Source organism: Daldinia loculata (genome assembly GCF_022478755.1).
Source record: "Daldinia loculata strain CBS 113971 unplaced genomic scaffold F4817scaffold_9, whole genome shotgun sequence".
In the NCBI taxonomy this organism is placed as follows: domain Eukaryota; kingdom Fungi; phylum Ascomycota; class Sordariomycetes; order Xylariales; family Hypoxylaceae; genus Daldinia; species Daldinia loculata.
The window spans coordinates 106,578-119,346 of record NW_026054863.1 but is presented as its reverse complement, the minus strand read 5'-3'; the positions used below and the strand labels follow the sequence as shown (position 1 = coordinate 119,346).

General features: G+C 48.4%; 4 protein-coding genes across 4 annotated transcripts; 1 reads left to right on the top strand and 3 right to left on the bottom strand.

The window, feature by feature from the left end:
• Positions 1 to 639: 639 nt before the first annotated feature.
• On the bottom strand, positions 640 to 6,292 carry F4817DRAFT_298371 (DNA-directed RNA polymerase II subunit RPB1). Its single transcript, XM_049299764.1, has 4 exons — positions 5,837 to 6,292; positions 970 to 5,778; positions 861 to 916; positions 640 to 797 (listed from the first exon to the last, which is right to left on the bottom strand). The coding sequence occupies exons 1-4, from the start codon at positions 6,191 to 6,193 to the stop codon at positions 770 to 772; spliced, it is 5,250 nt and encodes a 1,749-aa protein (XP_049161640.1). The 5' UTR covers positions 6,194 to 6,292; the 3' UTR covers positions 640 to 769.
• A 949-nt stretch (positions 6,293 to 7,241) lies between these two features.
• F4817DRAFT_329088 (WD40 repeat-like protein) lies at positions 7,242 to 9,087 on the bottom strand. Its single transcript, XM_049302230.1, has 2 exons — positions 8,497 to 9,087; positions 7,242 to 8,434 (listed from the first exon to the last, which is right to left on the bottom strand). The coding sequence occupies exons 1-2, from the start codon at positions 8,853 to 8,855 to the stop codon at positions 7,375 to 7,377; spliced, it is 1,419 nt and encodes a 472-aa protein (XP_049161639.1). The 5' UTR covers positions 8,856 to 9,087; the 3' UTR covers positions 7,242 to 7,374.
• A 73-nt stretch (positions 9,088 to 9,160) lies between these two features.
• Positions 9,161 to 10,621, top strand: F4817DRAFT_298338 (tRNA guanylyltransferase). The gene is made up of 8 exons (XM_049299763.1): positions 9,161 to 9,304; positions 9,363 to 9,452; positions 9,516 to 9,647; positions 9,700 to 9,744; positions 9,798 to 9,970; positions 10,023 to 10,114; positions 10,162 to 10,266; positions 10,324 to 10,621. The coding sequence occupies exons 1-8, from the start codon at positions 9,291 to 9,293 to the stop codon at positions 10,540 to 10,542; spliced, it is 870 nt and encodes a 289-aa protein (XP_049161638.1). The 5' UTR covers positions 9,161 to 9,290; the 3' UTR covers positions 10,543 to 10,621.
• Position 10,622: 1 nt separating this feature from the next.
• F4817DRAFT_298336 (uncharacterized protein) lies at positions 10,623 to 11,877 on the bottom strand. The gene has a single exon (XM_049299762.1). It carries the CDS (start codon positions 11,720 to 11,722, stop codon positions 11,054 to 11,056), a length of 669 nt encoding a protein of 222 aa, XP_049161637.1. The 5' UTR covers positions 11,723 to 11,877; the 3' UTR covers positions 10,623 to 11,053.
• Between the last annotated feature and the right edge of the window lie 892 nt (positions 11,878 to 12,769).

Below are 12,769 nucleotides of genomic sequence, written 5' to 3'. Positions count from 1 at the left end.
AGACAGATGACCGATTAGAAGCGATTCGCGATTTTGCGATAGCGAACTTCGCTTTCTTCTTCGCTCTCGTCGATTATCTTAACTCCTACGAGCTATAATGTGTCTAGCTTATCAACCAATCACTCACAATCATTAAAACAGCTTGGATGATTATTAAGTTAATAGAGGCATTTGCATTCACTATGGTGTATGATGCTCTAACTGCCTAATCTGCCTGCCAGCCAGCCAGAACCGCCACCTCGTAGCTCTTCTCATCTCGTCGCCGTCATTTTCTTTTTGCCTCCCTAGACGGTCGTTATAAACTAAACTTGGACTCGAACTTACTATGTGGCGGGGTTAAAAAAAAGCCCAATCTGCCGCCCGTCGTCTACCGCAGGGGGATTGCGGGTGCGAAAAAAAAAAGAGTAACAGACTGAATCAAATAACGGTAACTCAAAAAGCCAAAACAATGCCACTTTTCCCTTCTTACTAGTTGTACAAGCATAGACCTGGAGGGGAAGAGACGCCATCCTTTCCTCCGCTATGCCTAAAACCTTTTTTTTACTTTTTTGTCGTTCGAGAACATATTTTACTCTCTAATCTTGTAAAGATGTGATTGCCACGGTCATGCCAAAAAAGGAAATCGTCTTTCCTCTATGGTGATGCATTAGGGCTCTTAGCAGTAGAAAGCTACCAGAGCGGGAGAAATAGAAGTAAACGAAAACCCCTTAAATGCAACATGTGTAAAAGACACGCAAGACGCCGTGGGTGTATATTATGCATAAGTGACTTAATCACCCTTGGGAGATGTAGGAGAGCTGTCAAGTTGGTTAGTCTCGATATAGGATCAGGGGAGTAAGTGTTAAAATGTTAGAACATACTATTTAGGGCTGGTGCTGCCGCCGGCACCGGGGGTTCTAGGGGAGTATTGAGGAGACTAGGCTGATGTTAGCACGGGGTCAAAGTCGTAGTAATAGGCTGGGGACTAACCGTAGGCGAGTACTTGGGACTCGTTGGGGATTGCTGCGCTCCTGGAGCTCTGTGGAGCGGGCTCGTCGGAGAATAACCCGTCGGGGAGGTGGGTGAGTAGTTCGGCGACACAGGAGAGTAGCTGGGTGAAGTAGCGCCTACATGATGAGGAGATGTGGGGCTGTAGGCGGGACTTGTCGGAGAGTAACTCGGTGACGTAGGCGAGTTCATATTAGGTGACGATGGAGAATAATGCCTGGGCGATGTAGGAGACGTAGGAGAGTAGACAGGCGACGTGGGACTGTAGTTCGGGCTTGACGGACTTGCACCTCTGAACTGAGGCGAACTGGGGGAAAAGGATGGAGAGGATGGGCTAAAGCGTGGTGAGCTGTTATATTGGCCTCCAATCATCGGTGATGCCGGCGAATAGTTGCCGCTAGGTGAACTTGGAGAATAGCCACCAGCACCATAACTGCTGAAAGGGGAAGACGGAGAGGCACCACCGGAGAATGGACTTGTAGCACCGGGGCTTCGTCCTCCGTACGGGCTAGCGCTTCCAAACCCTCCATATTCCGTTCCGAAGCCCGAAGGCGAGTCGGAGCCGGCTCCAACGATAGGCGAGAAATTGCCCATACCCATGGATGGGGAAGCCAGGGATATTCCGTAACCAGAATCGGCCATCGGCGAACCGGTGTCGTATGGGGTCGCAGCTCCTTCGACCGAACCCCCTTTGACAGCCATTCCAGGCATCAAACCCATCCTGGAGTTATCTGAGATGACCGTTTCAAGCATCTTAGGATCCAGGAAAACATCGAGGTGGCCTGTTCCCATGGGAGCAAGCTGACCAAGCATAACGTTTTGTGAGATACCCTTGCAGTCGTCTACTTCACCCATTGCAGCAGCTTCTAAGAGAATTTCGACAGTCTCCTCGAAGGAACATCTCATCAAGGCTCCAGTATCAGCTCTGTTGATACCATGACGAGTAACCGCGGCAATGCTGCCCCTGTATGTCATGACATCGACCAAGAGAGAAAGATGTCGCTCATTGACGTATGAACCGTCGAAAGCCAGCACTCGTCTCAATTCGTTGAGAAGCGCAGATCGAGCCGCTTCGATACCGAAGACATCAACAGTCTGCCATAAGTCATTCGTAATAGTACGCTTAGCGTCTACACCAGGAACTGCCAGGACATCTCGTAGAGCTGTACCAGTAGTATCGAGGTACCATTCCTCACAGAGCGGGCTGTCCTTCGATTGAATCATAGCGCCGCTCTTGTCAATGGCGATCTTCGTCCCCTTGTTCAAGAAAGCACGCTCAATGCCCTTGATTCCACGGAGTGTAAGGTTCTCCAGAAGATGTTCGCCTAGCCTCTTTAGCATCACATCGTCTTCGATGCTCTTCTCGGGATCATCTTTATCTTCCGGCATTGGGCGGATGCGAATCACCTGCTGATCCGCGTTATTGTCACTACAGATAACGGCTAGATCAGTAGGATATTCCTCTCTGAGGCGGATGGCAACATCTTCCACGGTGAGACCCTTGTCGAGCATCTTCTGTCGATCCAAGACGAAACGAAGCAGCCATCGCGACTGCCTATCAATAGGGGGCTGACTGTCATCAGGAAGCAAGAAATATGAGCTGATAAAGTCCTCATCTTGCTCGATTTGAGTCGACTCAATGTCAGGGTCGTAATAGATCTCGGTCATCGCCGTGACGGAGCGCAGATTAGTGTGCTCAACCGCACTTCGAAGCTTCTTTGCATGGTCCTGGGAGGTGTTACCGTCCAAGTAAACCATCATTGAAGGTGTCTTGATATTGCTGGCAACGTTGAGAATTTCCTTCAGACGAGGCACACCGAGAGTGACGTTCTTCGAGGAGATACCCGTGAAATGGAAAGTGTTCAAAGTCATCTGTGTTGCAGGCTCACCAATTGACTGCGCAGCCAACACACCAACCATCTCGCCAGGGTTTACCATTGCTCTAGACCATCGGTTTTCTAACTCGCCAATAACGTGGCGGAAAGCCAGCTTGTCCAGGCGGTGGTGCACCGCAAGACGCTTGAATGCCAATCGCGAACGCAGCAAGGCCTTGAAGAGCTTTGTTGAGTTATCGTCAGCTTCTCTAGACACGTCATCAGAGCCGCGAACCACGACCATTCGCTCTAATAGATCTTTCACTACGGGGATGACGTCTTGAGGCGAGAGGTTGCTTCGTCTCGCATCATCAACTTTAAGTAGCTTCTTGGACGACTCGATAATACGACCTGTGTTGAGGGGAAGTTGGAACATTTCCTCGAGCTTCTCGGAATCCTTCTTCAGATCTCGAAGGTACTCGCGATCTTTGCAAATGGCTTCCCATTCCATATCTAAAAGTTCCTGGACATGTGCATCACCAATGAGGTCTTGCCCATATTCCAGAGCATCGAGCACACGCGGGCGAAGACCCTCCATCACGTCGATGCGGTACCGGTCCTCGAAATCGGCATCTCTTATAACCCAGTGATCCATGGGCTGCTTCTCGATGTGCATAGCATCGAGACCATCCTCACCATAGATGAACTGAATGATATCGCCAAGCGAATTGCGAACTGTACCATCGTATCGAGCAGAAACATCCTCGAGGGCTTTGACAAGACGACGCTGAATGTAACCAGTTTCGGCCGTCTTGACGGCAGTATCAATGAGACCTTCACGACCTGCCATGGCGTGGAAGAAGAACTCCGAAGGAGTTAGACCACGAAGATACGAATTTTCGACAAATCCACGGGCTTCCGGCGAGTAGTCATCCTTGGTGAAATGCGGCAAAGTTCGATATTTAAAGCCGAAGGGAATACGCTTGCCTTCGACGATTTGCTGGCCGACAAGAGCAGTCATCTGAGAGATATTGATGGACGAACCCTTCGAACCAGAACGAGCCATAACTACAGCGTTGTTGTTGTCCTTGAGACTGTTCTCAGTGGTGGTACCCGCCTTGTCACGGGCGGAGTTGAGAGCCTTAGAAACCTTGCTTTCGAAGGTTTCTCGAACGTTCATACCAGGGAGAGCTTCTAGCTCATTTGCTGTTGCCTGTGCAGTCAACCGGGCTACTTCTTCTTTCTGTTCGTTGATGTGAGCCTGAATCTTCTCAATTGTTGCCTTGTCTGGAATTGTATCACCAATACCAATGCTATGACCATTATGCAAGAGCCAGTAATTCACAACGCGTTGGCACCCGTTAAGAAATGCCATCGCGCCTTCAGGACCGAGCTCATTGTAACAAAGATGAATAATACCTCCACTAGAGGCACCGACATTCTTCTTTGTAAGCAGGCCGAAAAGTAGCTGTCCAGACTGGACAAGGAGCCCGTCATCTACTAATGGGAGCCACGGGCCGCTTTGAGGTTTGGTATAGATACTGATCTCCTTCGGGATGATCATGCTGACAATCTGTTTTCCTGTCCAGCGAGGTCTCGGCCTGAGAATGGCAGGCTGGGGGATAACGCCATCCCAATCAGGCACCCACAACATGATATTGTAGACCTGCTCCTTCGTCATGAATACATCCCGACGACACATCTTGTACACACCAGCCAGAGTATCCTGGACAATACCCATCAACGGGCCGTTACGTTGGGGTGAAACAATGTTCAGAGGCACCATGCAAAGCTCGCGAATCTCAGCCCGCGTTTCCTCAGTCTGCGGTACGTGAAGATTCATCTCATCGCCATCGAAATCGGCGTTATAAGGTGAGGTGACAGATAGATTCAGTCGGAAGGTGGAATAAGGCATGACCTTGACTCTGTGACCCATCATGGACTCCTTGTGAAGGGACGGCTGACGATTGAAGATGATGTAATCACCATCCTGAAGATGTCGTTCGACTTTCCAACCATACTCGAGATTGATTTGACCAGCACGTTTGTGATGTCGCAGATCGATTCTGGATCCATCTGTTCGGACAACATACTTGGCGCCGGGGTGTTCGTTGGGTCCGTTTTGGACAAGCTTGTGGAGGCGAGAAATATTGTACGGCGTGACGGTCTCGGGGTATGTCAATGTTCGTGCAATACTCTTGGGAACACCAACTTCGTCGAGCGAGATATTTGCGTCACCAGTGATGACAGTACGGGCTGAAAAATCGACACGCTTACCCATCAAGTTACCACGCAGTCGGCCTTCTTTTCCCTTTAGACGTGCTCGAATAGACTTGACCGGACGACCGCTCTTCTGGAGTGCCTGAGGCTGGCCGGCTATGTCGTTATCCATCATGGTGGCAACATGGTACTGGAGGAGTTGTTGGAATTCTTCAAGGATATGAGCAGGTGCAGCTGTCTGAATTGCTTGGCGGACGTTGCTGTTGGCACGGATAATATCACCTAATTTGTAGGTCAAGTCGTCCTCGTTTCTTAGGCCTTGGCCGGTACCATCCATAGAAATACTGGGACGAACTGGAGGCGGTGGGACAGGTAACACCGTAAGAATCATGTTCTCGGGTCGAGCATACTCCGTATTCAAGCCCATATCCCGGCAGTCATCATCAGTGATACGCTTTAGGATGTTGAGAACCTCGGTAGCTTTGAGCTCCTTCTTCTCGTTGGCCTTAACACCATCCTCGTTCACCGTCTTTTGGTGGGACCATAGTTGGAGAGCTGTTTGACGGATTGCAGGCTGGAGGCTGCCGCAACCGCCATGGCCTTCCGTCTTTGGTTTGCTACCTGGTTCGTATTCCTTGTCCTCGTCCTTTGGAGTCTCATTACTACAAACTCTCTTACCCTTGCAAACGATCCAGACAGCCTGGAAACGCTTTTTCGGGTCTCGAATATTCACTGCAGCCTGGAATTCTGGATTGCTCTAGGTAGGGTCAGCATCAACAAGATTCAGGTTAGCCAGGAAGTAAGAAGATACTGACTCTGTCGTCCAGAACCTTGCTACAGTACGGGCAGACGATCTCTAGTATCTTCTTGACTTTCTTGATGTAACCCGGGTGATAGACAGCCGTTGCCAACTCAATGTGACCGAAATGGCCATTGCATTCGGCCATAGGCTCTAAACAAGTGGCACACTTGAACTGGCGGTCTACCGAGCCCAGGCGGGGGTCATTTAGACCATTCATACGAGGCTTCGTCCGGGTTTCGTCCATAGTCTCGGGGTAAGTGATTGCCGCAACGCTCGCACCCTTGATCTCCTCGGGCGAGAGAAGACTGAATTGAATCTCTTTGATGTCCTTGAGAGGCGCATCGGAGTGCGCGAAATGAAGGTTCGCCATCTTGATAGATTCGTTGGTTGATAAATATTAGTAGTTGAGTTCGTAATTTGATGGAAAATTTTTATGATCGCGTTGAAAGAGTGGTTTCAGGTAATGCGCGGTGTGTGCAAAGGCCTAGGTCGAAATGAGAGTATGGTGGAAAAAAAAAGGTAGTGAGTTGAATTATTCCGTCGGATCGTGACTCGTAGAAGGGGAAATAATGCCGGCCAGGCAGCTGAATTATTTACAACCGGCAGCGAAAGGCACAATAGGCGTGGTCGTTGATACAAGAAAGAATGGCGCTGGAGGGCCGTTTCCAACCAGGCCAGAGGCCCGAGGAACACGATTAGTACCGTTCCAGCGCGCGCGCAGGTCGAAAAATAATCGCGATAATGGAAAAATCACTATGCAGACGCGATAGTTAGTTTCGGTCAGTCGCAGGGAGGGGACTGATTCGGTATCCGGAGCGCGTCGTGATGTTTCGTCAATCGTAAGATTGTTGTTATGGTTGTGAGAAGCCTTTCTTGGAAGGAGTTGAGAGGACTAAGGAATAGTGAGGCAGAAGCCGCCACGATTCTACGCTAAGCCAAATATGGAACAATGGGTCTTCGGAAGCAAATTTCTCCTTGCGGCTGATCGAGACCTCAATCGGCAAGGTAGGTACCTTAGGTACATATGTACCTACCTAAAAGTCCCCTAAAAGATGCGATGCGAAACAAGTATGTACCTAGGGTTCCCCCCACACAAAGCTTGATGTAAATTAACGCCAGAGGCTTGGTGTAGCTTCAAAGTTACAGGCAACCCAAACTTTAAAATATTCAGGTCGATCAATGCATGTAGGTACCTCTTACCTGTAGGATGTATTCAAGAATTCAATTTAAGGTTTGGTCGTGCGACCTTGGCGAAAAAATTGCAGCTGCCCGATGAGTCAAACAACAACGACCAGAGAGTATTTGCATTCCACAAATGGTCAATATAGACAGGTACGTTAGGGAAGTACTTAGGTACCCAGCAAACGGGCAACAGGTATCTGCCGCGCAACATTAATTCACTAACTCACGCACTAACTCACGCACATACCATGATACGACTAATTCTACAAACACACAGTGTAACAGTGCTTAGATAATTGCTTTTACTGGGCAGTTTGTTGCTGCTAGGGGATTCGTCTCATTAGGAAGCCACTAGAAGGTACTATTATCTTACTTCTTCCTACCTCTTGTACCCTTCGCGGCTGTTTTCTTGCCTCCGGCTACCTTTTCTTCGACCGGAGCTTCGCCCTCATGGCCTTCGCCCAAGCTTCTTCGCCGAACCGTACCCGTCGACACTGCAACGAACTCCTCCTCGCTGTCACTCTCGCCAAGATTAAATAGTACAGGCATCCGGAACTCTGCGCCGTCGACCTCCTCGTGATACCCCTTGCTTAGGTCCGATGTTAATACGTCGATATCCTCGTCTTCCCTGTCCAGCCTACGCTTGTTAATCTCCTCCTGGGGGTGGATATCGAACTCATCCTCCCTCTCTATATACTCTACATTCTCCTCAACCTCAACGAAGTCCGGTGCCAGTGCTGACCAGCGCTGTGGCGTAGTCACCGACCATATGTAGATGCGACCGGTTTCGAGTCCGCAGGCGGCTAGTACAGCTCGGTGCGGGTGCCACTCGATAACCCCTTGCTCCTCCTTGGGCCCCTCCAGCATTCGTACCAAACTACCATGATTTCGCTCCCATATATACAATTCGTGATTATTATATGTAGAAGCTGCCACGTATTCTCCGGTGGCGCTGAATGTGACATGGTTCCAAGAAAGTCTGTTAACAACATCCTGAAACTTGTGTTCTAATGGCACCTGTATCGTATCGGGGTCGAGATCCTCTGCTGATAGGTTTGGTACGTGGAAGGTTCTGATGATCCGATCCTGTGAATTGACCAATAATTCACGACCAGACCCTGTCAGCCGTAATGTAGTCACTACCGAACTGCATATCTTCTCTGACCATATGATTTCGTGGCTAGTCGCGTCTATGATGTTGAGGCGACCTTTATTTGTACCTGCTAGGACATGATCACCTGTAGCCGTCCACACGGTGACAGTTGTCATCTGTTTTGCGTCTTCTTTGGCATGTTTCTCCTTCGTCGCTGCATCGACATCGGCATTGGCTCGTTTCGGCGCAGAGGGAAGGGTATGTTTGACATCGCTCGGGCCACTCATGTCAACAATAGACGGGGCCTCGTCGAATACGGACGCAACGAATAGGTTACTATAATGGGCGCTGTGGTCAGCGCTTCTAGTTATTAAATCGTGAATATGGGCAATGCTTACTGATTCCAAGGATGTAAATCTGCCGTATAGATGGGGGCACGAAAGCGCACTTCTCGATACCTCGTACCATCTTGAAGATCCCATAAAACGGCCCTCCAGCCTTGACAAGCAGATAGCAAATAACGACCACATCTGGACCAGCTAAGTGAAGTTATTGCCGCTCTATGACCTCTTAACTTTCGCGCCACGCCCATCGTTTCGAGGTCCCAAACTACTACTGTGCCATCGACGCGACCTGATGCCAAGTAGTCGCCTCTGCGATTGAAGCGGAGACATGTCGTATGACCGGACCGGATCGTATTTGTGATATTCTCGGGATAGTCCTGGAGCAGGTAGTCGTCGGAAAGCAGCAGATTCATGTCGGCGCGTTCATGTCTTGCGGCTCGGGAAATGGTATTAATTCGTCTGCAACGTGCTGATTGGGTGTCGAGACATGTATATACAACTGTCGAATAATTATCGAATAGGTATTGCAATTTAAAGTTGTAGTTGTATCCGATATTTTTCAAATTCAGCTTCCATCAAGCATGTGGCAGAGGCAGGTAGGTACCTTCGTAGCCTTGCAGTACGTGCAGATAGCCTGCAGGGATCTTGACAGGTACTTCTCAGATGTCCCCACTGGTTCCCCACTCTGCGACAATCCTGGCAGTGGGCATCAATGACTCAGCAGTAATAATCTATAAGTATCAGAGTACTTTTATATACAATCTTCCAAGGTTGCATCTAAACATGAAATAGGTATCTACTCTACATGCATCTATTTATAGTATATTTCCTATGATAAAGCCAACAAAATGGCTAACTCGAGGCAAGTTATTCCCTTTAGTCCAATATGTTGATATTATAGAATCTAACCCTAACCTCAGATTTGAATATGTCAAACAATTTGAGCAAGTCGACCATCTACTGCCGAATACCTGGATTGTGGTTAGAATAGACGGTAGAGGATTCACAAAGTAATACTCCCAACTATGAACATTCCTGTCTCGATCCTATTCTGATGTGTATTTCTGAGATAGATTATGTGCCAAATATAATTTCGAGAAACCCAATGACCGTAGAGCTCTTGACTTGATGAACGCTGCTGCTAAAGCCGTCGTAACTGAAATCCACGACATCAGTATCGCCTATGGTGTTAGCGATGAGTTCAGGTATTATCTGCTGTCCGTAGGAAGATAAACGGCCGATACTAAGTTTCACCAGCTTTGTCTTCCATAAGACATGTACTCTATTCGAAAGGAGGGCGAGGTAAGCTACTCAAGAGCCACATCGTCTAAGTACGTCTTACTCAAAGTGTGTAGCAAAATCGTTTCGACGATAGTCTCGACATTTACTGCATACTACATCCACCTATGGTCAACCTACTTTCCAGATACGCCATTATCGCCACCGCTTCCTAGCTTTGATGGCCGGGCTGTTTGCTACCCCAGCGTACAGAACCTACGAGACTATATGAGCTGGCGCCAAGTAGACTGTGAGGATTCTTTCGGTATCCGGCCAAATCAAAGACGCTGATGAAACAATAGGCCACATCAACAATTTGTATAACACTACGTTCTGGTCGCTCGTCCAACTACCCCCCGGGATGGACGCCAAGGCTGCCGAGCAGCTATTATCTGTGAGTTGCCTTATTCCCACGACCAAGCTAGCCTAACCGGCATACAGGGTACTCTCGCAGCTGATAAGCATGAGCTTCTTTTCTCGAGGTTCAAAATCAACTATAACAACGAGCCTGAGATTTTCAAGAAAGGGAGCGTCATATATCGAGATGTCAGTTATGTTCACTAGGTACTCCATATAGTTCGGCCGCAGTGTTAACGTATACAGTACGAACTCGTCGAGCCTGGCAACCACGACGTAGCTAAGACCGCCGATGAGTTGGCAGAAGCTGTACGACAGTCCAAAACGCAGGATGACAAAGACAAAAAGCGACGGGCGAAGGCGAAAGTGCTGGTCGACCATGTAGACATTATAAAGGATGACTTCTGGGAGAGACGGCCTTGGATACTGTCAAATAAGCCAGGCAAGATCCCCAAGGAAACATAATAAATTCTATTCGAACCAACTTGGAACGCCCCCTTACTCCAATCAAGTTGTGTACACGTGCATGCGCTTTAGAGATGTATCAAATCAAACATAATTCAAAGCACAATGGGAAGCAATCTACGAGTACCTAGACAAGAGGTCATAGTATATACTTGGGAGGTCAAGGATATCATCGGGGTAATCCTAGTTGTAATTTTCCTCCTCGTCGTTATCGCGGCTATAAATGCTGCATTATGGGAATATTGCGGAGACGCGCAACGGAGACAGCAACAGCAACCTGCTCAAGAGGAGCATGAGCTACAACAGTAAGCCGGCTGTCTATCTCTGGTGATTAACCCTGTCCTGAAAGGACGCTAACTTAATGAACCCCTCGGCGTAGGTCCACGGGTGCACCGCAGAACGCACCACAGAGGTAGTATATCGCATCTCGACCATCATGAATCTGAGGAGAGAAGCTCCGGGTATGAGAACTTCAATGAGTAAATCGCTTTCTTCCCTCGGCATCCCTTGCTCATCCCCCAGACGCCGCTTTAAGCCGTCTCTTTTCTTCTTTCCGCTTCCTCCTCGCCTCTCTCCTCGCGCGACGCTCTTCCTTCGTCTCTCCGACCTTTATCTGTTCCCGCTCCGCCTTCTTCGCCTTTTTCTTCTCGGCTTTCCTCGTAGCTCGTTCCTCTGCCTCTTTTCTCGCCTGCTTCTCTGCTTTCCGTAGCCTTTTAGCTTCTCTTCTAGCCCTCCTCTCTTCTTTCGTCTCTTTTCCATTTACACTGGCACAAGCCTCTGGCGTGCCAACACCGCTATCTGGGGGCGTCGGAAGCCCCGTCACCAGGTTTTGGCCCACGGTCCCTTCTATGACTCCGCCGCGCACAAACGAAGAGTATAGGCCTCTTGTGCCTGTGTATTTGCTAGCTGCGCCGCGGGAGGTGATCTTTTCGAGCGCGCCGCCTTTTAGGGTCTGCTTCATGGTGCCGGTCTTGGTGTCTATACCCTTGAGAGCCTGGTCGAAGGCATTCAGCCACCATGCCTCGGCCTTGTGATCGCCTTTCTTGCTTCCGAGCCCGCTACCGTCGTCGTTGCGCCTCATCAGCAAATGGTGCGTCAATCCCGTGCTGTCGCTCGTCGGGTGCAGCGTGTGTCCTTTGCCCCGCCACCCTTGGGCGGTTAGCAGGGCGTGCGCGTCCATTATAAGAATGGTAGGATTGACTGTCGGTCGGACGGGTATGTTATGGGCTTGTTGTATATATGCCCTTCCTAAAATTTATCTTAAGGGTGCATGTTGTGTTTTTGTATTAATGATGGTTTACGAGAGTTGCACCGAAAGTTGCATTCGGCGCAAAGTTGAAAGACAGGAAAATTTTAGTGGGCTTAATTGAGTTATGTACGAAGGTTGGGGCCAAAAGTTTCGCACATCTAAGCTTGGCAAAGCCACGTGCGAATAAAAAGAGATTGTACGGTCTTATTTAAGCTATAGTGGCTAATATTGCTATAAATATAGTGGTAAGCCACCTAAACTTAGTAAACAAGCTACTATCCGACCTTTAGCTTAGCGTATGGCTAATACAGTACCAATAAGTCGAAAAACGTATAAAATACGGTGCCAAGATTTAGACATGTGCGAAACTTTTGGCCCCAACCTTCGTATATCGCTTAATTGCATTGAACCTAACTGTTAGTCGATTGTCTTGGTGCTACTTTCAGGTACCAGGTATTATTGATCTGGTTGAACATGAAGTTTTCTTTTTTCTACGAACACAATTTAAATAGTTTAAATCGTAAAGATACGATACGATATAACTAGTAAGTTTCCTATGATTCTTTAAGTTGGATGTATGCCCAAATTTTAAACCACGGTCTCCTAGAGTAGTGGTCTGGGATTGGTATTAGTCTAGCTTCTCAGTCTCATATGCGAAGAGAGTCTAAATGCTCATATTAAAAGAAGAATGAGAGATTGCCCATGGAAAGATCATAAAATTGTATTTGCCTATCAACTCATTTAAATTGGTCCTGTATACACGATCCCGTCTTATGGTTAAGACGATAGGCTTTGTTTCCATATAATGAAGAGGTTAAATATCACGATCTTAAACTTGAGCACTTCATAGAATACTTAGGCGTAGCTAAGTCGTTAGCCATAGCGGTTCTATAAGGAGTTATACTACAGTGATAGCAAAAGCTGTAGGCATCATCGTAATAGCTGGTAGAATGTTTCAGGACGGACCCCTGGACTCTA

Coding starts and splice junctions, on each gene's coding strand:
- F4817DRAFT_298338 (XM_049299763.1), top strand. Junction 9,453..9,515: donor GACGGTAGAGGATTCACAAA/GTAATACTCCCA, acceptor TTTCTGAGATAG/ATTATGTGCCAAATATAATT. Junction 9,648..9,699: donor GGTGTTAGCGATGAGTTCAG/GTATTATCTGCT, acceptor AAGTTTCACCAG/CTTTGTCTTCCATAAGACAT.
- F4817DRAFT_298371 (XM_049299764.1), bottom strand. CDS start 6,193: ATGGCGAACCTTCATTTCGCGCACTCCGATGCGCCTCTCAAGGACATC. Junction 5,779..5,836: donor GCAAGGTTCTGGACGACAGA/GTCAGTATCTTC, acceptor GACCCTACCTAG/AGCAATCCAGAATTCCAGGC. Junction 917..969: donor GTCCCAAGTACTCGCCTACG/GTTAGTCCCCAG, acceptor ACATCAGCCTAG/TCTCCTCAATACTCCCCTAG.
- F4817DRAFT_329088 (XM_049302230.1), bottom strand. CDS start 8,855: ATGAATCTGCTGCTTTCCGACGACTACCTGCTCCAGGACTATCCCGAG. Junction 8,435..8,496: donor GATTTACATCCTTGGAATCA/GTAAGCATTGCC, acceptor CGCCCATTATAG/TAACCTATTCGTTGCGTCCG.
- F4817DRAFT_298336 (XM_049299762.1), bottom strand. CDS start 11,722: ATGGACGCGCACGCCCTGCTAACCGCCCAAGGGTGGCGGGGCAAAGGA.